The sequence below is a fragment of the Pseudoliparis swirei genome, chromosome 14 (genome assembly GCF_029220125.1).
Source record: "Pseudoliparis swirei isolate HS2019 ecotype Mariana Trench chromosome 14, NWPU_hadal_v1, whole genome shotgun sequence".
Lineage (NCBI taxonomy): Eukaryota > Metazoa > Chordata > Actinopteri > Perciformes > Liparidae > Pseudoliparis > Pseudoliparis swirei.
Genome location: NC_079401.1, coordinates 9,606,552 through 9,634,483, shown reverse-complemented (window position 1 = coordinate 9,634,483; position 27,932 = coordinate 9,606,552). Strand labels below are relative to the sequence as shown.

At 41.5% G+C, this 27,932-nt stretch overlaps 1 protein-coding gene across 2 annotated transcripts; it reads right to left on the bottom strand.

Moving 5' to 3' along the window:
• Positions 1-86: 86 nt before the first annotated feature.
• On the bottom strand, positions 87-23,771 carry tmem47 (transmembrane protein 47). 2 transcript variants are annotated; one of them, XM_056431660.1, is made up of 3 exons: positions 23,543-23,771; positions 6,201-6,341; positions 87-421 (listed from the first exon to the last, which is right to left on the bottom strand). In XM_056431660.1, exons 1-3 carry the CDS (start codon positions 23,769-23,771, stop codon positions 243-245), a joined length of 549 nt encoding a protein of 182 aa, XP_056287635.1. In that variant the 3' UTR covers positions 87-242. The 2 variants fall into 2 exon arrangements, with proteins under 2 accessions (XP_056287635.1, XP_056287636.1); XM_056431661.1 differs by having other exon boundaries at positions 87-410.
• Positions 23,772-27,932: the final 4,161 nt, after the last annotated feature.

The following is a 27,932-nucleotide window of genomic DNA, read 5'->3' as shown; positions in this document are numbered from 1 at the left end:
CAGGGCTATGAATTAAAATACGCTGCCTTAGCACTTTGTTGAATGAGGCTAGAAAAGAAATCCCTCTGAAGCAGCGTCATCCCGGGAGGAAGCCTGTGGCGATATATTTATTGGCTCAAATACAGTGTGTAGCATTCCTTACAGTTCTTGGGAATTGAGCCGTTGGAAGAAAAGAAAAAAAAGAAGAAGAATCAAAACCCTTGAATACTTCAGCGTGTCGGGTTTTAACCTTCAATCGGCATCTAGTAATACTCCTCGTAGTTCTTGGGGTTGAGGCAGTAGAGGATCCCCCCACCGAAGGAGAAGATGGTCCCGCCCCAGGCCAGGCCGTAGCCCCAGTTGAACTCGTGGTAGATCCTCAGGTTGATGCTCTCGATGAACTTGATGGGGTAGAGGACCAAGCTGCAGGCCTGGAGGACAACTGGGGAAGACGAGCAGACAATAAGTCTAAGGAAAGGTATCATTTCTTAAAGGGGGCATATCATTTTCCAGGTTCATACCTTTATCTAACTGTCTAAAGCCCATTATTTTTGCCTATATGTGTGTTGACCCTCTGTATATACCTGTATATATGTATGCACTGTGCAATTTAATTTAACACAACATATGTGAGTCAACATAGAAGAAAGATGTTGGTCCTCTATCCTTCCACAGTAGGGGGTCACTATTTAAATTGTATATTTTATTACTAGTTATTGAATTAAAGGGATATTCTGAACAAACTTTCTCTTATATAAAAGTTTTAATGAGATTGGGTTAATGGGAGTCAAGTTCACTTTATTCTTTCACATTTCTCAGCAGTCACATACAAAATACTTTAGAACTATTTTTTTTCTTAAACTACCAAAATCAGCATCGACAGGGTACAGTAAGAGAGTCGCGAGCCCGGAGGGTGATGTCGTTTAGCTCTCTTTAGTTCGTTGGGCACAAGATAAATGGAAGTTGATCGGGCGAGAGGCGAAGGGAGGGGACGATGGTGGAGGAGAAGAGGAAGAGAAACAGAGGGGGGCTTCAGTGTCAAAGGAAACGGGACACCACTTGGGAGGAAAGAGGGGAACAGGGGACAGGGCAGAGAGATAAATGTTTAAAAGGTGTGTGTGTGTGTGTGTGTGTGTGTGTGGGGGTGGCAGTGGAACAAAGGAGAGCACATCAACGGTTATTTCTTCAAAAATAATTCACCTTGTGGGAACATAAACCAGCTCTGGCACTTTCCTGCGTTAAAAACACAACAACACGGAGTGCATAATGTCCAAAAACACGCAAATATTAACACAGGAGATGTGATAAAACTGCTTTAGAGCGGTGTTAGTTGTCTAGCAGTGTGTTTGTGATCCATCACACTCTGCCTCCGTGCTCTGCTTCTGAGATTCTGGAGGTTTTTTGACAGGGCTTTTAGATTCTTTCTATGTTAAATATTCATAGATTCCTGAATTTCTAAGCTCTAAAATGATATATTCAATAATGATTTGTGCTTAAAGTATTGATTATAATTGAATCAAAGCGGTTTTCAAAGTAAAAGGCTTCTCTAAAGTTTAATGAGTGGTACGGGCATATTCACAAGTAGAAAACCATGACCAACGTAATTCAGTTTGAACAAAGTTTTTCAAACCGGATTACGTTGTTCATGTTTTTCCTGCAAGTAGGATCAGCCTTTTAAAGGTTAACATTCTTAAGCCACAGTCAATATGGGATCGTCTTTCAGGTTATTTCTTTTATTCTGAAGTTTGTAATGAAAATGAGGCAATTCTGTTGAAACATAAAATAAGTGCATTATGGTCTGCCACAGTATATTTATCCTATTACCACTGGTAGGCCTGGGGTTTCCACCAAAATAATCCATGAGTATCGATACTTCTCCAATTCAACAATACTGACTCAAATTGCTAATTGCAGTAATACCAGTTATTTTGGCCATCCATCTGGAAGCAGAAGCCCTATTAACTCCCTGCAAAGACAGCGATAGATGACGGGCATTGGAGCACTTACCAAGGGTAAGAAGGACACAAAACTCGCCCGGCTTCATCATCAGTACAACAGATGATTTTTCGGGTTCTTTGGTAAAAAGTCAAAAGGTACAAGGAAGCATTTTTAATTTGCCACAGCTTCGATTCATGCTCTGACTGGATTCTATCATAATGGAAGTTACGTATCGTCAGCCAGCTGCCATGCATCAACGTGATTTATCCCAAAACTCATTGCAGTCTATTGTATTGTTACATTATCCAAGGGGCTCTTGTGTTTCTTAGCCAAAGATAGTGAGGTCATCGACTCCATCACTTTTTTTTTCACATGGAAACGCTCAATCCGCAGTTGGCAAAAAGTGGCGATGTACCAAAGCCAGCTCATCAAAAACGTTATGAATAATGTTCAATAGCCAAGTCAACGTGAGCTGTGCTAAGTTTGGAAATAACTGAAAGTGGTAGTTCAGATGTTATTGTTACCGTGTGACTAACATTGCATCCAGAGCAGTGCATTGCTTAGCTTCCATGACGGGACTCCTGTCCACCACAAGTTACTGAAGTAATCCACTATTGTATGGATTTATGTATATTTATATATATATATGTATATATATATACATATATATATATGTATATATATATAATATATATATATGTATATGTATATATATATGTATAATATATTCTGTATATACATATATTATATATTTATACATATATATATGAGAGGAAATATGTGTGCAACCTGAGGCTTTTCTCACATTGTACCTCTGTATTTAAGCTGGCACACACTTTGATATTTTGAGGCTAAAGACAGAAAAGCTTCTCATTAGCCACAGCCGGCAACATGATTATAGGAATGTAATGGTTTGAAGGTATTTTTAGTGGATAAGAAGACTCCCAGTCCATGAGAAACTAACATGTAATGTGTAAATCTCTCCTCTTTAGTGCCATAGAGCTCACTTCAGAAGGCAACACATCCAGTTTTGCAAAATGAAACCTTTCACGCCTAAAACTAAATTCATTTAATTCCAATTATTCGGGGAGGTTGGAAATGTGGAAACTTGACGGTTGTCCCAACTTCAGATTTGCGGGCTGAAATGAAAGGGACAACCATGACCCCGCTGGGCCCGACTCATAGGATTCTCTCTAAATGAGTTTGAGGGAGAGAGAGCAGTTGTGTGTGTGTGTGTGTGTGCCTATTCAATAATAAGTAAGAATTATAATTTAAATGCATGTCACTTTCCAATGTGATTACCCTGCAACCTTCCAGTTACCTTGTCTAAATTGGTTAATTAAGTGTGTGTGTGTGTCATTAGGTGTGTGTATCAGTGGCGGCTGGTGAAATTTTTTGGGGGGGGGGCGCAGTTGGGCGACGCGGTTTAAATAGCACTCAACAATGAGAAGAAAAGAGGTTTTGAGTAGAATATTGTAAAAAACAAAGCTTTATTTCAAGAACACAGCGTGCTCAACACTGTCCAATAACAACTATCAACACACTGACTTTGGGCATGAGAGGTTCAGAGCAGCTTTAAGGAACATTGGGTTGGGTTTCAGAGGTTTGCAAAATAAAAGATGTTCACCCTCACATGAAAGAGGTTCAGAGCAGAATAGAGTCAGAAAGAGATCACATGTTACATTGGGTGACAGAGCAGACCCACTACTGTAAAGACAAGTAGCCTCCTCTCTTTAAAGTTGGCAAACTTCTCCATAACTCTCTGGTTAAAGTCAATCATGTCTGTGACGAGACTGTTTCCATTATTCTTGAGGGAATGTGTTTGTTTTTCCGAACTTCTTCGTTGTGACAAATGAAGATGGCGCGGCTGTGTCCAGTCGCCGTCGCGGCAGCTCCGCGGAGATTGTGCGCTCTTTTAGTTTTTGTGTTTATTTTTAATATTTTCTTTGCCACAAACACATCGGCACTAACAACATACGACCGCAGCACACTTTTGGACATAAACTTTTGCGCAAAACAAGGGTTTTTGTCCACTTTTTCCATCGATCCAGCGTGGCCGGCAGAGATCGTGCGGCGAACCACAACAACAGCAGTGGAGCCGCTACTACGGGAGCAGCGAAAACATCGAGGAAACGGAGCGGAATTGAACAGACTGAGAGTTCAAGCCCACCGTCCACCTTTGCCCAGCATCCTTCTTGCTAACGTCCAGTCTCTGGAAAATAAGATGGATGATTTTAGGGCAAGGATCAGATTCCAACGGGACATGCGGGATTGTAACATCTTTTGTCTGACGGAAACATGGCTGACCCCGCTGGTGCGGATCGAGTCATATGTCCAACGAGTCCTTCTCTGTTTTCCGTGCAGACAGAACGGAAGAGTCTGGTAAATCTAAGGGTGGAGGGTCTGCTTCATGACAAACAACATGTGGTGCGACCCCAAGAACATTAAGACTCTTTCTCGTTCCTGCTCGCCGAACCTGGAACATCTGACGATCTCATGCCGTCCATTCTACCTTCCCGGGAGTTCAGCTCGGTCATCACCACAGCCGTCTACATTCCACCACAAGCGGACACCGACGTAGCACTATCGGACCTACATGATGTGTTATGTCGGCATCAGAACAAGTATCCCACGCGGCTGTGGTGGTGGCTGGGGACTTTAACAAGGCAAACCTAAAAAGTCATGCCGAACTTTCACCAGCACATTACGTGTGCTACCAGAGGAAAGAACGTTGGACCACTGCTATCGCCATTCAAGAGAGGCTACAAGGCTGTCTCTCTCCCTCCGTTAGGAAATCAGACCATGCCGCCATTTTTCTGCTTCGGAGTATAAACAAAGGATCGCGCGGGAAGCGGTAGTGACGAGGGACGTAAAGCGGTGGTCTGACCAATCAGAGGCTGAGCTACAGGACGCTCTGCGGGACGTCGTCTGGGACATGATCCAATCCAGTTCCAGTGGCGTCAGCGAGTTTTGAAGTAGCAATGAGCCTCATAGCAACGCTAGCGGACACCATCGTTCCCACGGTAAAAGTTAGGGTCTTTCCTAACCAAAAGCCGTGGGTTGATAGATCCATCCGTGAAGCTGTGAACGCCCGTACTGCTGCCTATAACTCCGGTCTTGTATCCGGCAACATGGACGAGTACAAGGCAGCGGTCTATGGACTGAGGAGGGCGGTGAAGGAAGCCAAGAGGAGGTACCGAGACAGAGTGGAATCACAGATGGAGCAGCGCGACACCAGGCGCCTATGGCAGGGACTACGGACTATCACAGACTACCAGAGCAGACCCCGTACAATGGTGAGTGCAGACGCATCCATAGCGGTCGAGCTGAACTCATTTTATGCACGGGTTGAGGCTAGCAACAACAGCGCTAGCTCGCCGCTAACAACAACACCGTTAAGCGTAGCCGAGGTGAGTTCTACCGCTGGGGATGAACACACCTCTCTGTGACCGAGCACAGTGTGAGGAGGGCTCTGTTGAGGGTGAACACCAGGAAAGCTGCAGGTCCAGATGGCATATCTGGGCGAGTACTGAAGACCTGTGCTAACCAGCTAGCTCCAGTGTTCACCACAATATTCAACCTCTCCCTGGCTGAGTCCGTGGTCCCCGCCTGCTTCAAGAGATCCACTATTGTCCCTGTGCCCAAGAATGCTTCTCCAGCATGTATGAATGACTACCGACCGGTGGCCCTCACCTCGGTGGTCATGAAATGCTTTGAGAGGCTGATAAAGGACTACATCTGCGCCTTCCTCCCTTCCTCCATGGACCCGCTGCAGTTTGGAACTTCTTCGTTGTGACAAATAAAACATCTTGAAATCTTGAAATCTTGTGTTTTCGATGCCAGTTCGGTCTCCTTCTGCTGCTCTGCTCTTCAAACAGGGCTAGCTTCATGCTGTTCACTAGTTTTTGTGTGAAATGTTTGCTTGCTGCCGCACACACACGTTTGGCTGGCGCCCATAAAATGGGGAGGGGCTTCTCAGTGATGATGGCGATATATTATTTTTGGTCACATTTAACTTAAGTGGTTGTTGACAGGGGCTTACGGTCTCCCACACACATTTAGCGCGTCAACACGGTATATTTATTATTTAAATTATTTGGTATATAATGATTTTTGACAGTATATATTATATTTTTTCTTCTTCTTTTTTTTTCATCTCAAAATTTTAAGAGGGGCGGCGCCCTAGCGCCCTCTATGGACGCACCGCCACTGGTGTGTATGTGTGTGTGTTTTAGTGCGTAATGAACGCGTGGCCCTCGACACAGGGCTGTGTGTGAGCTGACCTGCGGCGAAGAGCATGAAGGCGACGGGTGCGTAGAATCGGCGTCTCGTGCCGATGCACACGGCAACCAGAGCGACCAGGAACGACATCAGCACCAGGGCTCCGCCCCCTAGCAACAGTGCCAGCGTAGCAACCTGCCAGTCTGGAAAGGAGGGGGGAGGGGTTGGAAAGGCGGAGAAGAAATGAAGAGAGCAAAGTGAGAAAAGTGACATGCAATTTTTTTTTTAGAACAGTCATGAATAAATGCAACATTGCGAACCAACACAATTTCATTTACGAGACCTCGACAGTGGCCTGGGAGGAGAGATGGAGCCGCAAGAGACAAATTATTTTATTTCACATTCTATATCATAAAAGAAAAGGTTCCACAATCACGTATGTTGATTAAAGGGAGAACGAAGGAGGAAGAAGAGAAGGTTTCATCAAGGAAGGGGTGAAGAATGAGATAGGATGAAGTCTTGAGGAGGAAAGAGAGAAGGAAGAAAGAAGAGAGAAAAGGGATTGGAGGTGGAAGGGAAGACAGGAGAAATAAGGCCGACAGAAGGAAAAAGGAAAGACAATAAGGAAAGAACGGTGGTCAAATTAAGGAAGTATGAACACTTCCAGAGTGAAATAAAAAAAACCTGAAGGAAGAGAGGGGCACATTGGGGGAGTAAAGGAAAGAAAGTTTGGAAAATGAAAGGAAAGAGAGGGTATGGTGAATCAAAGGATATAGAAGGACACAAGTGAGGCAAGATGACAGGAGGATAAAGATGAAGGAATGATGGATCGACAGAAAGAACGGACTCGGTTAGGTGAAAGACAGGAAGGGAATAAATGCACTGCTAAAAAAACCAAAAGGAACAAATAAAATTGAAGATGGGGAGAAAGGAAAGAGATAATGGGGAGGACAAGTGATGCCATTTGGAAAACATTTAGAGAGAATAAAGGAGCGAGGAGGAAAGACAAGGGAATGGAAAGAAGGAAGCAAGAGGGGAATGGGTTAAGGAAGGATACAAACTTAAAGATAAAAGAGGAGACACATGCTAATAGAGAGCCACCAACATCATGTTACAAGGACAGGGGGGGGGGGGGGGGGGTTAGGAGGAGGTGATGGGGCCGGGGCGGAGTGAAAGTAATGGAGAACGCAAGAGAGAGAGCACTTAGACAAAAAGCCTCGGCTAAAAGGCTTCACTGGCATGTTATCAAAAACCTGTCCGCTTTTATATATCGGGAGCACTGTGTCTTGGTGTGCACTGAAACAGAACACACACACACACACACACAAACTGATACACACTCGCATAAAGCCACACCAAAAATAAGAACTCTTATCATGTCACACTTAGGCATCAATCTTTGGGTTGTCTTAAAATGTGCATTATCTCTACTGACCAGCAGGGGGCGACCCTCCAGTTGCAAAGAGAAGTCTGATTGAATACATGACTTCTCACGTCACTTCTCTACGTCACTTCTCTACGTCACTTCTCTACGTCACTTCTCTACATCACTTCTCTACGTCACTTCTCTACATCACTTCTCTACGTCACTTCTCTACGTCACTTCACTACGTCACTTCTCTACGTCACTTCTCTACATCACTTCACTACGTCACTTCTCACGTCACTTCTCACGTCACTTCTCTACGTCACTTCTCTACGTCACTTCTCTACATCACTTCACTACGTCACTTCTCTACATCACTTCTCTACCTCACTTCTCTACGTCACTTCTGTACGTCACTTATCTACATCAAATCTCTACGTTAATTCTCTACGTTAATTTACCACGTTAATTCTCTCTGTCAATTCTGTACGTTATTGTTCTACGTCAATTATCTATGTCCATTCTCTACGTCACTTCTCTACGTCACTTCTCTACATCACTTCTCTACGTCACTTCTCTACGTCACTTCTGTACGTCACTTCTGTACGTCACTTCTGTACGTCACTTATCTACATCAAATCTCTATGTTAATTCTCTACGTTAATTTACCATGTTAATTCTCTCTGTCAATTCTGTACGTTATTGTTCTACGTCAATTCTCTACGTCACTTCTCTACGTCACTTCACTACGTCACTTCTCTACGTCACTTCTGTACGTCACTTCTGTACGTCACTTATCTACATCAAATCTCTACGTTAATTTACCACGTTAATTCTCTATGTCAATTCTGTACGTTATTGTTCTACGTCAATTCTCTACGTCACTTCTCTACGTCACTTCTCTACGTCACTTCTCTACGTCACTTCTCTACATCACTTCTCTACGTCACTTCTCTATGTCACTTCTCTACGTCACTTCTCTACGTCACTTCTGTACGTCACTTCTGTACGTCACTTCTGTACGTCACTTATCTACATCAAATCTCTACGTTAATTCTCTACGTTAATTTACCACGTTAATTCTCTATGTCAATTCTGTAGGTTATTGTTCTACGTCAATTCTCCATGTCCATTCTCTACGTCACTTCTCTACGTCACTTCTCTACGTCACTTCTCTGCAAACAACATGGCGGCAGCTGTAATTCAAGATGGCGACTGTGAAATCGCCATGAAAACTTCAGTCTACAAACCAATGGGTGACGTCATGGTGACGACATCCACTTCTTACATACAGACTATGGCCACACTCAAGATTGACCCCTCCCTCGCTAGCTAGCTTAAAGCTAATTTCTTTACAACCAGGACTTGGGCACATAACCAATAACATAACTTTTCTTTCTGTCTGAATACACCTTTAGGGCCTTGTCACATATTAGATGTCACAGCTAAACAAATCCATGTGTCTTCAAGTAATATGTGGTTATAGAAGCTCGATGTGAAGTGACAACACACGTTAGTTGGATTTAGTATTTTTACATATTTGCTATTTAGGCTGTAAAAATACAGGTGATGCCTGAATGTACTTCGCAAGTCTCGAAGAAAAAAAAAAAAAAGCTCATGAAGGATGAATAGTGGGGGTGAGAGATAAAGAAAATGAGAGATTTAGAGGCAGAGAGAAGGAATGAGCTGGCGATAGAGGTGAACGATGTGATGCAGAGGTGGATAGTGGGAGGCATAGAGGGAAGGAGGAAATTAAAAATGAAAGAGGGGTGACAGTTGGAAGGAGAGAAGATAGAGAGAGGAGAGATTTAAAAAAAGCATTTTATATTAAGAACGATCTCAATCTTGAAGGATGCTGCTGATTAGAACACTGACTCAGGTTCAATAAAATGTTTAATCAAAACAAGATATTCCTGTAGCTTCTATTTCCCAGGCTTTGGCTCTGCATCTATTTGCTTCATGTTTGAGGTAAAGCACTTCAGGCTAAAATCCTGTTTTTCCTTTGAAGTCGGCTCAACAAAAGCAATTACAATTCTGTTGCCCTCCGAGAGTCGTCCCAAAAACGTTGCCATGTAAAAAAAAGAAGCAATGCAATAAGGACAAACGTATGGAGGTGGAGGGTTCAATTAAAAGACTTTCGGGAGGCTCAGGTGGTTCACCGTCCTTTCATATTTAACTTTCACATTCCCTTCGAAGCGACGCTTCCCTCTGTGAAAGCGGCCAATTAAATGGCAGCGTGAAAGCGAAAGGCATCAAATAACCAATCGAAAGTAATGTCAGCAGCCTTGGTTCAGTGAGAATCCCATCTCTCTGTCTATCACACACACACTTTTTGACATGTGTTTTATGAATGGAAAATATTATACAAAATGTGTGTCAGACTTGTAGGACCTCAAGAAGTGTTTTTTTCAAAATAAAGCTCCTTGTTCACAAGAAAATATACAGTTCAGCATTCAGTGTCTTTTCAAAAGAAACTTCCATTGTTGGTTTTAAGGGTGCTTCAAACTGACAGCTATCAATAAGACAGCTAGCCGCGTGGTGTGAGGTGACTAGCAATGTATACAGAAACACATAAACAGAAACCAGTGCAGTGTTTGCAGATATAAATGAAAACTGATGCTCTGCTCTGAAATTCTTTAATGTCATTGGATGTAATCTTGGATTTCACTAGCAGACAGTCCAGCTGCTTGTGATGTGATATTGAGTTGGTCTATATCTTTTACAATCGATTAAAATGGTATTCCAAACAAACATAAAATTAAATGAAAAGAGTTGCAATACACAAAGCCTGCAAAGCCTCACTGCAGTGTACATTATATTTTAATATTTTTTATTTCTCACCTGGCACCTGAATTATGTGTTTCCTTCACATGAATAAAGACTTTTCCACCATGAATTGGTGCATTCGAAAATTCTCCGTTGGTATGTTGAATGAGTTTTTAGGTTTACAAACGTGGAGTTGAGTCTGTGATATACCACATGCATAAATCAGTAGCTAAATGGATTTATTATCGAGGATATATATATATATACTGTATATATATATATACATATATATGAATATACATATGTAACAAAAACTGATCCTGCTGAACGGCTTCGAGCTTCATCTCAACTCGTCACATGTTAATTCTTTACTGCTCCACTACGGTCGCAATAAATCTTGTTTAATGTGTATAAATATTAATAAATACAGACGCCAACGGGTGTCACCGAGGGGCGTGACAAAGCGTTATGCTATTTGCCCCCCCCCCCCCTCATTTGATGTGGTTCAGCTACTTTTGAATCACCGACATAACATGCATTAAATCAAAGATCAATTTATGAAACAAGCAGGGGCGTCGTTAGGCCGATTTTAAGGGGGCTTGCCAATAAGTTTAGCTCTTAGTAAATAATGCACAGAGTGAACTTATAATTCCAGGTAGTTAGAGAATATGTCTATATATAATATCATATAATATATTGGTAGTTGTTAACGAGTGTTACCTGCTTACATTTATCTTAACTATCGACATCTCTTTGTGTACAGATTGTAAAGCCCTCTGAGGCAAATTTGTAATTTGTGAGAATGGGCGATATAAAATAAACTGAATTAAATCTCTCCATTCTTTGCATTAATAGATATTATTATTATATTTGTTTTTTTATTGAATTGTATATATGACACTGAACTTGTTCATCTTTATCTCAGCAATAGTGTCAAAATGAGCATAACATATAAGATAAAATAAGATAAAATAAGATAATCCTTTATTAATCCCACAGTCGGGAAATTTCAGGATCACAGCAGCGGTGCACGTTAGAGCATTAATAAAAAATAAAACACAATAACAATACTAAATACGAAACTAAAATACTAAATATACAGAGGAAACTAAATATACAAGGGGAAAACAAAGTAAAGTGTTGAGTAAAGTATGATCATATCACTATGACCCTGAAATGCTGTCTCTTGTGCTATCATAGACTGAATGGAAGAGAGCATTCACCAAAATTCATACAGAGATTAATAACTTTCTGATTTAATCAATCTATGCACACGCAAATATTCCCTAATATAGCACCCCCCTTGGGGCTCCCCCCCCCCATTTCTTTGAATCCTACAAACACCCCTGCTTGTCAGTATTGTCAAAAGGCATCCAAAGGTAATGCTGTTCTATTATAGTTGTATTTACGAGTACATTCTATACGACACACATTGTAAACACGTATACGGTCAATGCAACTGTTGCAAATACCTCGCCCGCTCTTTCAATTACAGACACATAAATATCTGCTTTGAATTGTTTTAATCGCATCAACCGTAGAATTGATATTAATGCTCTCACACACACCGTCACACTGGTTGTTTTCGCACCAGTTTCTCACACACACACACACACACACACACACACACTGTGCTGCTCTGTGATCCTTTCTCACTCACGCAGAGAGAAAGACCTCTGGCTGTAATATGGCTGTCGGCCATGTGACAGGATTACTGCACTGCGGTGTCACATTTTCTTTCCTTTTCTGTAAAGCCTTTCCAAGCTGTCACGCTGATTAGCTGCTGGGGTACTTTTGGGTTCCTGAATCCAGAACAGATCCCACCGGCTGGAAATGTAAAATCCTTAGACTGTATGTAGAAAGTGTGCGTAGTCACCGAGACGTCCCCCGTTAGCGGTGGTAATTCAGTAAAAGTAAAGATAAAATGACTCAGGTAAAAGTGAAAGTCACCTATGAGAATACTACTTGAGTAAGAGTCGTAATGGCCAAGATGTCTGTGGCCGTTGATACTTTCCTGTATTTAAGTATCAAAAGTAATGTTCTGATATTAAATGTACTCAAGTATTGAAAGTAAAAGTACAAGTAAATGCTGTTAATAAAAAAGTGAAGGGTCAGAATCATTGTGTTGGCTGTGATCCAACCAGGAGGAACAATGTTCAACATAATATATTATACATAAATATACTTTTGCATCTACTTTGAATTTATCCTAATTATCCGAAAATCAATATAACACGATGAAGGAGTTGTAGCAGTGTGTTTATGAGTATGCTCATTCTGACTAGAGGGCAGATGTAGAGGGCAGAATATAATATTATTTGCCATCTATGTTATTGGCCATCGGGTTTTGTCCGTCAGCATTTTTGGGCTGTTGCCTTATCGACTTTTTGCCCGTCGCCATTCCGGTCAACTGCATAAGACATTTTTAGACGATCAAAATGTTTCCAATTAACTTTCATGAACTTAAAGCACTTTTCTTTTGAAACGCCACGGTATAGCAACCTGAAAATCACAATCACGCTAAAGCATAACCAGCTACATGATCTATTTGACTCTAACTGGGACCATCATCTCTTACATTCATGCTGAAGAAGACTGCATGGGATCTCGTCCCGCGAAAAAATTGCGTTGCTTTCGGTGTGAACACGGCATTAGACTTTTAGACATTTTGCAACCACTCTCTACTAGAGAATGCAAGTTTAACGCTTTTCAGCATTGGCTTCACTCTTTGGAAGGTTACATCCAGAGTAAAGTACACACTGTGTCTTCAGACTTCTGTGGCCTTTCGGCTTCCAGTGCGTTATAGACACTTTCCCTTCTGTAGCCAGGTTTGCATTAGCACCCTTTGTGTTCACCATTTCCTGTTTTCACGTGTAAATTCAGTCAGGAAGACACTCTTTAACACTCCTGTTCATTCATAATCTCAGTCTCTAATCCTCCCAGCGATTACTCCAGCAGCAGATGGGGGGGCGTGCACATTAAATTAACCAATCAGATTCTGCGCAGTTTCTGTAAGCCAATCACATCGCTGTTGTCAAACATTTGGATGGAGTCCAATCGCCAAAGACTTTGCACTATTCAAATATTTACAATTGTAATAAATTATTGTTAAACTCTTTACAAGTCTCTCCTGATTAAAATGATGACATAATAAATAATCGATTGTTCTACTGATTGCTTTGATTCCATTTTATTTTTATATATTAAGAAAACAGTATAAATAAACCAAAATATGACAAATAAACATAAATATAAGAGCCTGTTTCCAAGTGAACACGGAGGATAAAAGTTTTATCCAGAAATATATATATATATATAAATATATATAACTGCAAGCTAACATCAGAGGAATATACTGTAATTCAAATATTTAAGACACATTGTGTTCTTCTATTATGTCATTTGTTTATTTTAAGACTTGTTGCCAAATGCTGTAAGCGCTTTAAAGAAAACTTGATTTGCATCCACCAAAAAGGATTATGTGTGTTTGGGAAACATGCATCTCCCTTTCCCCATCATGCCCCGTGTGTGTGTGTGTGTGTGTGTGTGTTTTGGGGATGGCTGTATGTTCTTGGCTATTCCCCTGTCTGACCGTCCGCCACAGAACTGAATGCCACATCATTTCCCATTCCCCGTTCAGCTGCTACAAATAGAACAGGCGTCTCCCATGAGGGGTGGGGGTGGGGGGGGGGGCTCGGCTCACCGAGAGGAGAGACGGAGTCAGAGGAGAGGAGGAGGAGGTGAGGGGAAGAGAGAAAGAGAGGGAGGGAAGGAAGGAAAGAGAGGGGTGGAGACTTAAACCAGGAGAAAATGGAAATGGGGTTGGAGAGGGCTGAGGAGAAGGAGGGATGGTGAAATTACAAAAAGAAGATGATAACATGGTGAATGTAACAATGAAGCCCTTAGGGAGGAGAGAGGGACAGGAAGAAGATGGGAGCAAGAAATGGGAGCAGGGTTGAAGACAAGACTATTCATTTTGAGAAAAGGGGTCGGGGGAGTAATAGCAACGGACGGATCGATAGGCCGATGAAGAAAGATGAGAGGGGCCGAGGAGCGAGGAGGCAGCATTCAGGAAGGTTCCTCGGTGGTGACTGATCTCAAATCAGTGGCAACAAAGACTGTGAACGTGGGTCAAAAAATGGCACTTTTAATTGTTTTTTAAATCACGGCCATCTACAAACTTGAGTCAATCTTTTGGAATTGATTTGCTGAATGTGTAAACAAAGCATGTGCAAAACAAAATATGTATAAGCTAGAAAAGCTCACCAGATTTGGTTTCCATTGCAGTAAGGAACAGTTTCTAATACAACAACCTGAAACCTGTCAAGGTCAAGTCAAGGACAAACATATTCGGTACCAATAGCCCCGCAGTCATTTATTGTGCTTCTGTATCATTTGGAGCCGTGAAACCTATATTTGTTTCTGTTTACGAGACTGAGTGCGACATTTTGAGATGTAAGAAAATAAAGAGGAATGGGGAAATAGAAAGGGTTTGGAGGAGAAGGAGGAGGAGGAGGAGGTGATAAAAAGGAGGGGGGGGGGGTGAGAAGGAGAAATGTAGGTTGGCTGTCAGGGGTAATTTTAAGGCTTTAAACACCTTTCGTGCATTTGTGTGTGCGTGCGTGCATGCGTGTGTGTGTGTCAAATGTCCACTGTCAGATTCCTCATCTGAAGCTGTGTCCCGTGTTGATTTCCCTCATATTTATGAGGGAAATCAACACAACTCTGTGTCGGCTGCCGCCATCAATATCAAAACCTCCCATGAAATATGTGACATCGCTTCATCCATTTGCTAAAGTGATCGCCCTTTTTGTCATCGCTGTTACATCAATCCATTCTTGTTTGATGGCGGGACATTTAACAGAGTGGCTCAGCTTCGGATCGCTCACACACCGCTTCAGGGTTTTCGAAGCCTCGCTGGTTGGCTATGAGCGTGAGAAGCGCCGGCCGCCTCTTCACATAAGTCACATTTACGTTCAGTTGCCACAAGCAAATTTTTAAGCAAACCTTCGGAAAATGATTTCCATCAACTGGTTTGGACCAAATTAACTATAATTTGGTGAGAAGTTCAAGTGTCCAATCCGCTTTAACAGCTGTAATCCACCAGTAAAACCCAGAAAGAAGAAGTAGACGCAGCCTCCGTTTGGCAAGGAGTTCTATACACCATCAACGCTTTTTCAATTACGGCAAAAAACAACTCAAGCAAGTAAAACATTTTTGTTTAACACAATTGAGGATGCTATGGGCCCTCGTGCATATAGCAAGCATAACACCTCCGGGTCTACATAACACCTCCGGGTCTACATAACACCTCCGGGTCTACATAACACCTCCGGGTCTGCAGCCCACCGGACCGAACACGGAACCCCGGATCATTTGCCAGGCTTTGCTGTTGTGACTTTTTTTCCCGTGTTATGCCCATTCATCTCTATATATCATGTGTTTATGATTAAATTGTTTGCACAAGAAGTTCTCTTTTGTGCCTCTTCTCTGAGATTTACTTTCAAAGAGAAAAAGATGCATTTCAGCCAAGATGACAGAAAGAGAGCGTTAATCTAAAGTAAGAATAAGCCATTTAAAAATTAAACTCGAACTTGAGTTATACATCTTGTAAAAAAAATGTAAAAAACATTAATGTAAAAATCCGAAATGTGATTAGGACCGTGAAACTCCTCACCACTAGGTTTCTATTTTAAAACACATTTCTTTTGAAGCGTCTGCGCTACTTCGCCCCAAAAACGGAGGGGTTTGGAAACGCTAGCGGGGTGGCCTCGTAGTGTGAGCGGGGGGGAAACGTAGACCTTTCAAAACGATGACACGGACACCCGCCTTCGTTACCCGTTGGGTTTAAGTCGTCACCACGTGTCCTTCACGAATTCGTCGCGGAAGAAAACCAACAGCAGCTTCTTTAACACGATCAACTTCAAGTGGATAATTCAACATGGATATCAGATTACATGCATCATGACCTTGTTGTCTACTAGCATCAGCTTAATGTAGTTCAATTCAGAATATTATGATGCTACTACTGCCGCTTGAGATCCCGGTTTGCCACTTTCAGGAGGCCGACGGACACAAAACGGACTTTCCTTTTTTTATCAATGCTTATTTTGTTCTCCGCATCTTTTCTTTCCACAAAATGTGTCTGTTTGAGTATATAGAAGAAGATTATAGGACGATCTTCAGTATCAAGCACAACATTTGTTTATTACAATAACTAAGATACCGTGCAATCTACCTGCCGCTTACACCGGCACCAGCATGCGTTGTGTACATGAACAGTCATCATTTAGTTCTAAAATCAAGATTTTAAACGGAAACATATTGGTGATGATGTCGGCTCAGATTTTTACAAATTCTCCAAATATGAGACTTGGTTCTTAACCCTCCTGTTACCTTAGGGTCAATTTGACCCCATTCAATGTTTAATGTCGGTGTTCTTTGGGGTCAATTTGACCCCAGGCTGTTTTTCACTGTGTCAAACATATAAGAAATATCAACTTTTTTATATATTTAAAGGGCTATTTAGGTAGTCAACAAACAAACATAAAGTACCTCACACTTAAACTTGGTAAACAATATTAATTCTAATAATTTTCTGGAGGTTTTAATTGCTGGGGTCAAATTGACCCCGAGGGTTAAATATGTTAGTAAATATAAAGGTAACAGGAGGGTTAAACATTGAATGGGGTCAAATTGACCCTAAGGTAACAGGAGGGTTAAGGAAACAGAGGAGTCTGAAGAGCAGCCTGAAGTCACCAAAAGTCTGTCGGTTCAATGTAATCAGATTTAAGTTCATCCCTCCCATGTGATGCGAGCGTGGGAACTTTCCATGTCCCCCTCACTTCGCCCTCTTCCATGTCAAATCTGTAATAAAGCAGTAAATGCACCATGGTACTCAGTCTGACCTGTAAGATTAATGTCGGGACTTTAAAATAGAGAATCTTTATCACATATAGGACAAACTTTTACATTATCAAGGATGTATTGGTCTGAAAGGAAATTTCAAAAACTCATTATAATTGTAACCTTTATTCTAATTCATTGGTCTTAACAAAATAGTTCTGCTATATTCTGCAAAGTGGCATCCTTCCTTCATGCCTTTGTTTTTTTCCATCTCAGTCCCATAAATTAGGAGCTATGCATAATGTGAACTAAAGACGTCTCTGCATGCATTACCACATTTAGCTGGTTGCCGCCGGCGCCGCTTTTGTATCTATATTGTATTTTCCTGGTGTCGGAAAAATAAAAAAAATAAAATGTTCATGTATTCCTCTAAAAAACTCATAGCATATTTAAAGAGCTAAAGTATGGAAGACTGTCATTGTATGCTACGGTACAGAGAAGCTATAGCAGCCAGGTAACAGCTTTTTATGTTAGAAATAGGCACCTGTGACATTTCTTTACTGACTTACTGGTTACCGGGTTGTGCGGTAAAATAACCACGTACCTAAGGTGGGTTGTAATCATTTTTTCTTTTAAATGGTGCAATTTGGTGCATTCAGTCCATGCATTTTATCCTTATTTAAGTTACGCATAAAAAAAAAGTTATCTTCAGAAAATGTGGTATTTCTCTTCTTACTAAGAAAACTAACCATCCAATCCTGTATTTTAAAATTAAAATAACAACAATATTATTATCTCTTATCAACTTTAAAGGCATCCAGAAGACACAATTAGCTAATACTAATTAACTAACATACCACACAGACAAACACGGTACTCCTGCTCGGAACTGAAACAGCATTTGACCACTTCGTTAAACTATTTTTTATTTTAGAAACTAGACCCGTCAAACATTTCCCCAAAAGGCAACACAAGCTAGTGGAAGAGTTGGTAGCTGGCGAGCTAACCGCTAACTCGCCAGCCGGCTGGTCTAACACGAGTCGGCCTCCGGTTTTTCTCTACAGTTCCGTTTGACCCCACCAACCCTGACCTATTGTTCACCATCGTTGACCCTTTTGTTAAATAAAATAAAAAGGTATTGATCAAACTCACAAGCTTGATAAGGGTCAGTTAGCAAAGGCATTAGCCTGTTAGCTTGTTGTAGCGATGAATTTAAGAGGATGAGTTTCATGAGCAGAAACGGCTGCTTTGGTCTTTTTCCGATGCTGGAAGGAGCCAAGTGAGCTGGCACCAGCAGGTCATACAGTATATCATTTCAAAGTGCGCACACACACACACTGCATGCTGACACACACACACCTGTCACGCCAAAACCTCTAATTAGGGAGTTCTGGTCTGTCTGCAGTATGGATCTATATGAATAGTGAGAAGGACCGAAAGAAAGAGTGTCGCTGCTGAAAGTTGTGGTCACAAAGCGTGTCAGTGTCAGTCGGTGTGTGTGTGTGTGTGTGTGTGTGTGTGTCCTAAGAGAGGCGGTGTGGAGATGCAACAATAGAGAAATCAGAGTGTGACATCAAATATTCAGCTGTGCTTCAGAGGAGAATGTCCAGAAATAGGTCAGCTCAACGCGGTAGCCAAACACACACTAATGTACACACTGACATGCAGACTCCCCTTGTCACACACACACACACACACACACACACAAACACTAATGTACACACTGACATGCAGACTCCCCTTCTGTCACACACACACACACACACACACACACTAATGTACACACTGACATGCAGACTCCCCTTCTGTCACACACACACACACACAAACACACTAATGTACACACTGACATGCAGACTCCCCTTGTCACACACACACACACACACACACACACACACTAATGTACACACTGACATGCAGACTCCCCTTCTGTCACACACACACACACACAAACACACTAATGTACACACTGACATGCAGACTCCCCTTGTCACACACACACACACACACACACACACACACAAACACTAATGTACACACTGACATGCAGACTCCCCTTCTGTCACACACACACACACACACACACACACTAATGTACACACTGACATGCAGACTCCCCTTCTGTCACACACACACACACACACACACACACACTAATGTACACACTGACATGCAGACTCCCCTTCTGTCACACACACACACTCACTAATGTACACACTGACATGCAGACTCCCCTTCTGTCACACACACACACACACTAATGTACACACTGACATGCAGACTCCCCTTCTGTCACACACACACACACACACACACACACACAAACACACTAATGTACACACTGACATGCAGACTCCCCTTCTGTCACACACACACACACACACACACACACTAATGTACACACTGACATGCAGACTCCCCTTCTGTCACACACACACACACACACACACACTAATGTACACACTGACATGCAGACTCCCCTTCTGTCACACACACAAACACTAATGTACACACTGACATGCAGACTCCCCTTCTGTCACACACACACACACACACACACACACACAAACACACTAATGTACACACTGACATGCAGACTCCCCTTCTGTCACACACACACACACACTAATGTACACACTGACATGCAGACTCCCCTTCTGTCACACACACACACACACACACACTAATGTACACACTGACATGCAGACTCCCCTTCTGTCACACACACACACACACACACACACACACACTAATGTACACACTGACATGCAGACTCCCCTTCTGTCACACACACACACACACACACACACACACACACACACACACACACACACACACTAATGTACACACTGACATGCAGACTCCCCTTCTGTCACACACACACACACACACACACACACACACACACACACTAATGTACACACTGACATGCAGACTCCCCTTCTGTCACACACACACACACACACACAAACACACTAATGTACACACTGACATGCAGACTCCCCTTCTGTCACACACACAAACACACTAATGTACACACTGACATGCAGACTCCCCTTCTGTCACACACACACACACACACACACACACAAACACACTAATGTACACAGTGACATGCAGACTCCCCTTCTGTCACACACACACACACACACACAAACACACTAATGTACACACTGACATGCAGACTCCCCTTCTGTCACACACACACACACACACACACACACACACTAATGTACACACTGACATGCAGACTCCCCTTCTGTCACACACACACACACACACACACACACACACACACACACACACACACTAATGTACACACTGACATGCAGACTCCCCTTCTGTCACACACACACACACACACACACACACACACACACACTAATGTACACACTGACATGCAGACTCCCCTTCTGTCACACACACACACACACACACAAACACACTAATGTACACACTGACATGCAGACTCCCCTTCTGTCACACACACAAACACACTAATGTACACACTGACATGCAGACTCCCCTTCTGTCACACACACACACACACACACACACACAAACACACTAATGTACACACTGACATGCAGACTCCCCTTCTGTCACACACACACACACACACACACAAACACACTAATGTACACACTGACATGCAGACTCCCCTTCTGTCACACACACACACACACACACACAAACACACTAATGTACACAGTGACATGCAGACTCCTCTTCTGTCACACACACACACACACACACACAAACAAAAACACACACACACGTACACAATCCCATCCCACCCATATACAGCACAGACTTAAAGACAGAGTGATGGTGGGATGGGCGGATGAGTGGTGGATATAGAAGGATGGATGGGTGGGTGGAAGGGTGGATGACAGGCAGGCAGGCAGACAGACAAGCAGACAGACAGATAGATAGACAGACATTCAGGCAGGCAAACAGACAGATATACAGACAGACATACAGGCAGGCAGGCATACAGGCAGGCAAACAGACAGATAGACAGACAGACATACAGGCATACAGGCAGACAGACAGATTGATAGACAGGCAGACAGACAGAAAGATGGTGTCTGACAGTTTCAAGATTAGACTGTTTCAATGATTCCTTTTTAATGCCCCCAGGTGGAAATAGCACCAGTCAGGCCACAGTGGTCGTAAGGAAAGCCACTTCCACCTCAATCAAAGTAACACCTGTGAACTCTGGTTTCTCTGGAAACCACTCCAACATCCGAGACCAACCCCTCCTCCCTGACCCAAACTGCAAGACCTCTCCTCTCGTTTATCTGGACAACAAAAGAACAGGGGAGCATCATAAAACATCGTATGACTTGTGGATGACATGAATCAAACTTAAAATTGCCCTGCAACTAACTTTTTACTGCTTTTTAAAAACATTTTTAGGTTAAACATAATACGCCAAATATTTCCCAGTCGAAGTCGAGGTATTAAAATGACTCGACCGACCCATACTTCAGATACTTTTTCTAAACTCTTAACACAGACTCACACCTACAAAGCACAATTGGCCAAATGGATAATTTTCTTGTCAAAAACACATTTTGTTAAATATATACTAATTCTTCATTTCAAAATAGAACACATCTTTTTCTGCAGACACTAAATTTACCAAAACACTGGAAATATGACTCAAAATGAAATTATTCTGTCAAAGAATAACTCTTGTTTTCACTTCACAAGCTCCTTCCAGTCAATCAAAGTTCACCAGGTTTCAAAACACTGGCTGTTGCTGACATTACAAAAACTGCATAGACTTTTATGTTTCAGCTTTACAGGTATTTGCATGCAAAACATGCAATCCACTGTTTTTACACGACATTTCTTGGTTGGGAACTGTATGTCCACATGTAATGTTCACATTCAAAAGCATTCCAGTAAAAAACGAATCAGGTTTTTTTCTGTGCTGTTTACTACAGGAGGTACAGTACAAATACTGTTTACAGTCTGATGGAACAGAACACGTTTTACAGTATTGCTTACAGTGAACAAAATATCCAAGAAACACACAACAGCATTCTGAACAAAAACACAACGGCAACAAGTCCAGATAAAAAGGGGGGGAACTATTGTTCCTTTAAAAAAGTTCAATCCAAACTGTTTAGTTTATTATTATTTATTTTTTTACAAATAAACTATGTTTTGGGGCAACGGCTGCAATAGATGATTGAACAACATTCAGTTAGTCAATGTAGGCGGTGTCTGTGTGATCAACATCTCAACCGGTCATAATCAAAATGTAAATTCTAATTCAAAACTTGCTAAAACATATTTCTCAAAAACATTCCAAACTACCATCAGGAGATGGGGAATCAATTGTTTGTTTATTATTAGCAGAGATATATTGTTTTAGAACTGATATCATTGCAGAAGAGGTTTTTAGACTGTATCTAAGGTTTGGAATATTGTGTTTGGCATTGTGGGATGTTGTGTGTTAACATTCGTAAATAATACAAAAACAATCCATCATTTAGTTGGGAGGTATAGCTTGTCTGTTAAGAAAATGTAAGCATTGTGGAAATGTGTTCACTGACTGCATATTGTTTGAAAACGACATGAAATGTGTGAATGGTATGGCCACAAAAGACCGTTGCTGTACTAATTGTGTTTAGAGTTTTGAAAATGTGACCACTGATTGGACAAACGCTTGGTAGCGCCTGAAAAAAACTGTAAAAATAATGACGTGTGGATGATCCAGTGTTTCTGTCACAATCGTTTCAGCTCTTCACGCATTCAGAAATATTAATAGTTCACCTGTGTTCCTCCTTACTCACTCCAAGAAAGAGTGGCACTGGGGTTCGTATTCAGCACACGGCTGTGTGTGTGTGTGTGTGTGTTTTAAATGTCATGTCTTCATCTTGTTGAGGATCAGAGGAGAGCTCAGAGGGAACATGACACAATGGCATTGGCAATAGAAGCCACGTGTTGCAGGTTTTATTCTTGTTATTATTCATGATCTATTTTTCCTTCCCAGTTTTCAAGACAGAAACACATTTGAAAGAAGAAAAAAAAAAGATATAATTTAGAGCCTACAGCAACATTCCTCCATCCCACCTCAAGTGGAGTCACAGGTTGCCTGTCGGAAGGAGGCTTGAGGATTCAACAGATTGTTGTTTTCGGACTGGTGTAATGAGGAAGCATCCCTCCATCAGCCTCATCAACATCATCATCATCATCCAACTCTTTGTTCTCTAGGCTCGTATATCAAAAGCCAGAGGACACATGATTAACCATGCTGCCGGTGCGCGCGGGGCAGCCCGGATGAAAGCGTCTCTTATGAGATAATATATATATATATATATATATATATATATATATATATATATATATATATATATATATTTGGTTCTTCTTTTTTTTCTTGTATAATAACTTGTGTTTCGGCTGTACCTGAACCCAGCGTGCTGCTGCACTGCCAGTCCTCGGTGCTCGCGGGCTTCCAGCAGGACTCCCACAGGGACAGGTAGTACTGGTCGTCGGCGGTCACCCACGCGGGACTCATCACGGCTCCCGCGTCCAGGCACAGCGCCAGGAAGACGCACAGCAGCCCGACGAGCTTCAGCGGCGTCAGCGGGGAGCCGCGCGCAGACTCCTCCGTCTCGGTGACAGCGGACGACATGGCGCGGCGGCGGCCGGAGAGAGGGCGACGAGGGCGGCAAGGGGGCGGGGAGCAGGGGGGGGGGGGCGGGGACCGGGGAGTCTGAGCCAAAGGGTCCGTGTACGTAATGTTATTTCGTTTTTTCGTTTCATTCCAAATACGGAATACGGAAATCACGTGGTTTTTTCGTTTCCCGTTTGAAAACCAAAAACGGAAAACGGAATGTAACCACTCCCGTATTCACGCTTTCTGCTGTCTGAAACCAAAACGACAGAACGAAGTGCTTAAAATGAAGTCAAATAAAAGCCAGTGATACATACCTAGATTATTGACCTTAGAAGAATATTAATTAATCAATATAAAGAATAAATAATTAAACCGGGATATTTTAACGATGCAAACACATAAAGCAGGTAACGTTAGAAGAATATAATTTAGTCAATATAAAGAATAAATAATTAAACCTGGATATGTTAGCAACAGTGGTGACGACGGGAAGTTTAATATTCATGTACACAGCAAGAATCACCTTCTCACTTAATGTGTGTGTGTGTGTGTGTGTGTGTGTTTTGAAACATATGGTTGGAGGGAGCAAGAAAGACTGTCCCACATTTACAAAGAAACAAATGGTGCAACATAACAGGAGGGTTAAATGAAGTTGACACTACAAAGGGTTGCATTTTGGGTAACTGAGTTTATTCTGTGTTTATTCTCCCACAGTAGACGTAGTGTTTAGGTTCGCTACTGCTATATACACCTCTTTGCACTGAAGCACGCAAGATGGACTCAGCCTGTTACCTCCACTTAGATATTGTACAACAAATGATGCATAGTGGCTGTAGTGATGTACATAAAAACACTTCTGATATTTGAATGTGAGCTTGCGTAGAGGAACGTCCGTGGCCAATATTCGGAAGTTTTGCAAAGACCACGGGTTAAAAGACAGCGAGTGACGGACCAACAACTTGAAGCTGCAGTCTCCAATGCAATAACACAGGTAGGGTGCAGTTAATTTATTTAAAAGAAAAATGCACAACGAAACTATAAGTGTGTGTGTAAGGTTAGTATGTTATACTTTAACCCTCCTGTTATGTTCGTTTCTTACATACAGTCGTTATGCTCCCGGGTCAGTTGACCCAAAGTGGTCAGAAACAAAACATCCTAATAACTATATAGTTTGTACCTCATCACCAACACCATTAATAACAATCCAATCAGTTTTAATTAGTGAATTGAGTTATTCCACCCCCTCCATAGATTTAATGAAAATACATGTTCAAACAATTTTTTTAGGTACATTGAAAAATCTAAATCTAAATTAAATTGCATTAGTTTACTATAACATGTATATTCTCCTTTATTACCATTTAGTAGAACAATTTCATGGGGTGATGTAGATAAATAGAGATGAGACACCTGTGTTCAGGGTCATAATGACCACCCACTAAAAATCAAGCCAAATGAGTCATAAAGGATTTGTATTGAAAGTAAACTTTAGTTATGTTCATTTATAGTGTTGATATGCATACATTATGTTATAAAAGATGACCAAAGGCCAGCACATAGTCATCCTCTTGGTGCAGTCGTATGGATCTGCAGAAATGTCACTCTTGCCTGTCTTCAAAACTTGAGAGCCCTGAACAGGGTGTGTGTCACTCTCAGTCACCCAGTCTATTAGAAGTACTAGAGCACCATATTTATTAGGAGAGACATGAAAGAGCCTTACTTTAGTGTCCCATGTCCAATAAAGGTGTATTTAGGGGAAATGAGAAACATTTGTAAAGTGTGGTTCTTGTGGGGTGATGGGCACACAGGCAGGATATAGATGGTTCATACAAACAGATGGTAAGAAAGACTGTCCCACATTTACAAAGAGGGTGGGGGGACTCATAATAGCTATTGTATTTAGTAGTTATATAGTTATTGTAACACGGTCCGAAAACTGTGCAGCTCCACGCAGCTCCAGCCGCAAATACCTGCCGTAAAGTGTGATCCATGACGTCATTCTCTATCTTGCTTGTATTTATTACAACAACAAATGATAACGACATCTTTTAACATTAAAGTTAGACACAGATCTGATTAAAGGTCAACATCTGAATCCAACTAAATAATGTAGCCTACTGCTAATTAAATTTGTCTCTACAACTACTTAGTAAAACATGTTTAAACTGCAACTAGTTTTCATAATCATCTATAATTCAAAACACTTAACAAATTAATTGTAATTTAATTGGAGTTGAAGTTGACATTTCATGGCTTAACATTACAATGCAACATGTATTCTTCTTTATCTTCAGGGTGGTCCTACCTATGGCAGGAAAATGATGACTGGAGTCTTGCAGCTGCAGGTGTCCTTGCATCAGAGGGTCGTGTTGGAGCTGTTTTACACAACATTCACCCACCTTACCATAAGGCACGATGCCAGGTTTTTTTTTCTTCTCAAATTAGAATATGTTGTGCTATTCAATAAGGTCATGATGTTCTTTTTTGTCTGTGTTTAAGGGAGCAAGGAACCTCAACCCTCTTCCTTACTATGCAGCCTATGGGTCACAAAATCCACATGGACCAAAATGAGAAGATTGTCATGTTTGGCGTGACTCATGTGCTGGCAATAGATGGCTTCTCCAGCAAAATTGTTGGACAAGCTACTATGCCTGTAAAGAACAACCTCACCATCTACAATGACGTTTACAGGTAATTGAAAAGACTGTTGTCCTGTACCCTAAACATTACAAATCATCCCCATTTTATGAGGTGTTTTAACAGGGTGTCTGTGGGTCCTTAACCTTAGTGTGTTGCCTTAGGGTCATTTTGACAATCAATCATTACACCTCCCTGCCTTAGGATTAATTTAACCCCATTCAATGTTTAATGTCGGTGTTCTTCGGTAGTCAACAAACAAAACATAAAGTGCCTCACACTTAAACTTGGAAAACAATATTAATTCTAATAATTTTCTGGAGGTTTAATTGCTGGCGCCAAATTGAATCCAAAGGGTAAAATATGTTAGTAAATATAAGGGTAACAGGAGGGTGAACATTGAATCGGGTCAAATGACCCAAAGGCGGGGAGGGTGTAATATTGATTCGGGCCTAAATGACCCTAAGCCAACACAAGGGTTAAAAACAAAAAAATGCATTTAAAATTAAATATCTTACAATTTCTTGAATACCATTTTGTCAGCTCTGAAAAATGCACTTGATTAGGAAGCAGCACATTTTCGAAAGTGGATTTAAATTCAATATGGCTTGTTAATGTATTAAAGAAAATGCTTAATTTAAGTGGGATTAGTCATGTGAAAACCTTCATAATATATATTTTTTAGTTTGGATTTGAATCAACGTATTAAATTGCATTCATATTGGTCTAAAAGAGGACTTAAATTAAACTTATTGAAAACTACAGAAACCCTGTTTAAGCAGCAAGTTAAAACTCAACTCACCTCATCAGTACCTGATAACACAAGACCTACTACACATTTTGTAAATGTATCTGACACCATTAGCCTTACACTCCATACTGCTGTCTGCCAATGTTATGTTTCTTGCAGGAGGCAGTAATGGAATATGATGTGGGACCAGGTCGAGTGGATCATGGAAAGGACTTACCTCACTCTTTTCATGCAGTGAGAAGTTGGCCAGCCACCGCCACAACACTGAAAGGCCACCATATCTCCAAACACCATCGACAAAGGTGATCAACATACAATGGTTTTGCTGATTATAAAGTTAATCAACATGTAATTAATAACTATTTCACACTTTCATTAATTATTCAGAATGGTTAACTGAAGATATTGAAATGTGAAAGTAAGTTAGTCTGGGGGGGCGGGGAAATATTTGTTTATCAAGAATCTGAAAATGTCTCTATTTTGCAATGACAGAATCACAGAAATGAGAGAATCTGGCCAGAAATCAACAACCGGGTTAACTACCCATTGAAAGCTGCATTGGTCCAACTGGTGGATCAGGAGGAGCTGGACATGGAGGACCAGATGACTCGGTTCTGTGTGTCATCTTTGACATGCCAGTTGGCCCAGATCGGTGTTAACCGAACTGTGCAAGCATGGAACGCACACAGATTCCTGGTATGTCTTCGCTTGGTCTTTCAAGCTAACGTTTTTAATGTGAATAATTATTTTCTAAATGTTTTACTATTGAATGTTTCTAAACATGTTTT

Coding starts and splice junctions, on each gene's coding strand:
- tmem47 (XM_056431660.1), bottom strand. CDS start 23,771: ATGTCGTCCGCTGTCACCGAGACGGAGGAGTCTGCGCGCGGCTCCCCG. Junction 6,342..23,542: donor CAGCAGCACGCTGGGTTCAG/GTACAGCCGAAA, acceptor CCTCCTTTCCAG/ACTGGCAGGTTGCTACGCTG. Junction 422..6,200: donor CTTCATGCTCTTCGCCGCAG/GTCAGCTCACAC, acceptor CGTCTTCCCCAG/TTGTCCTCCAGGCCTGCAGC.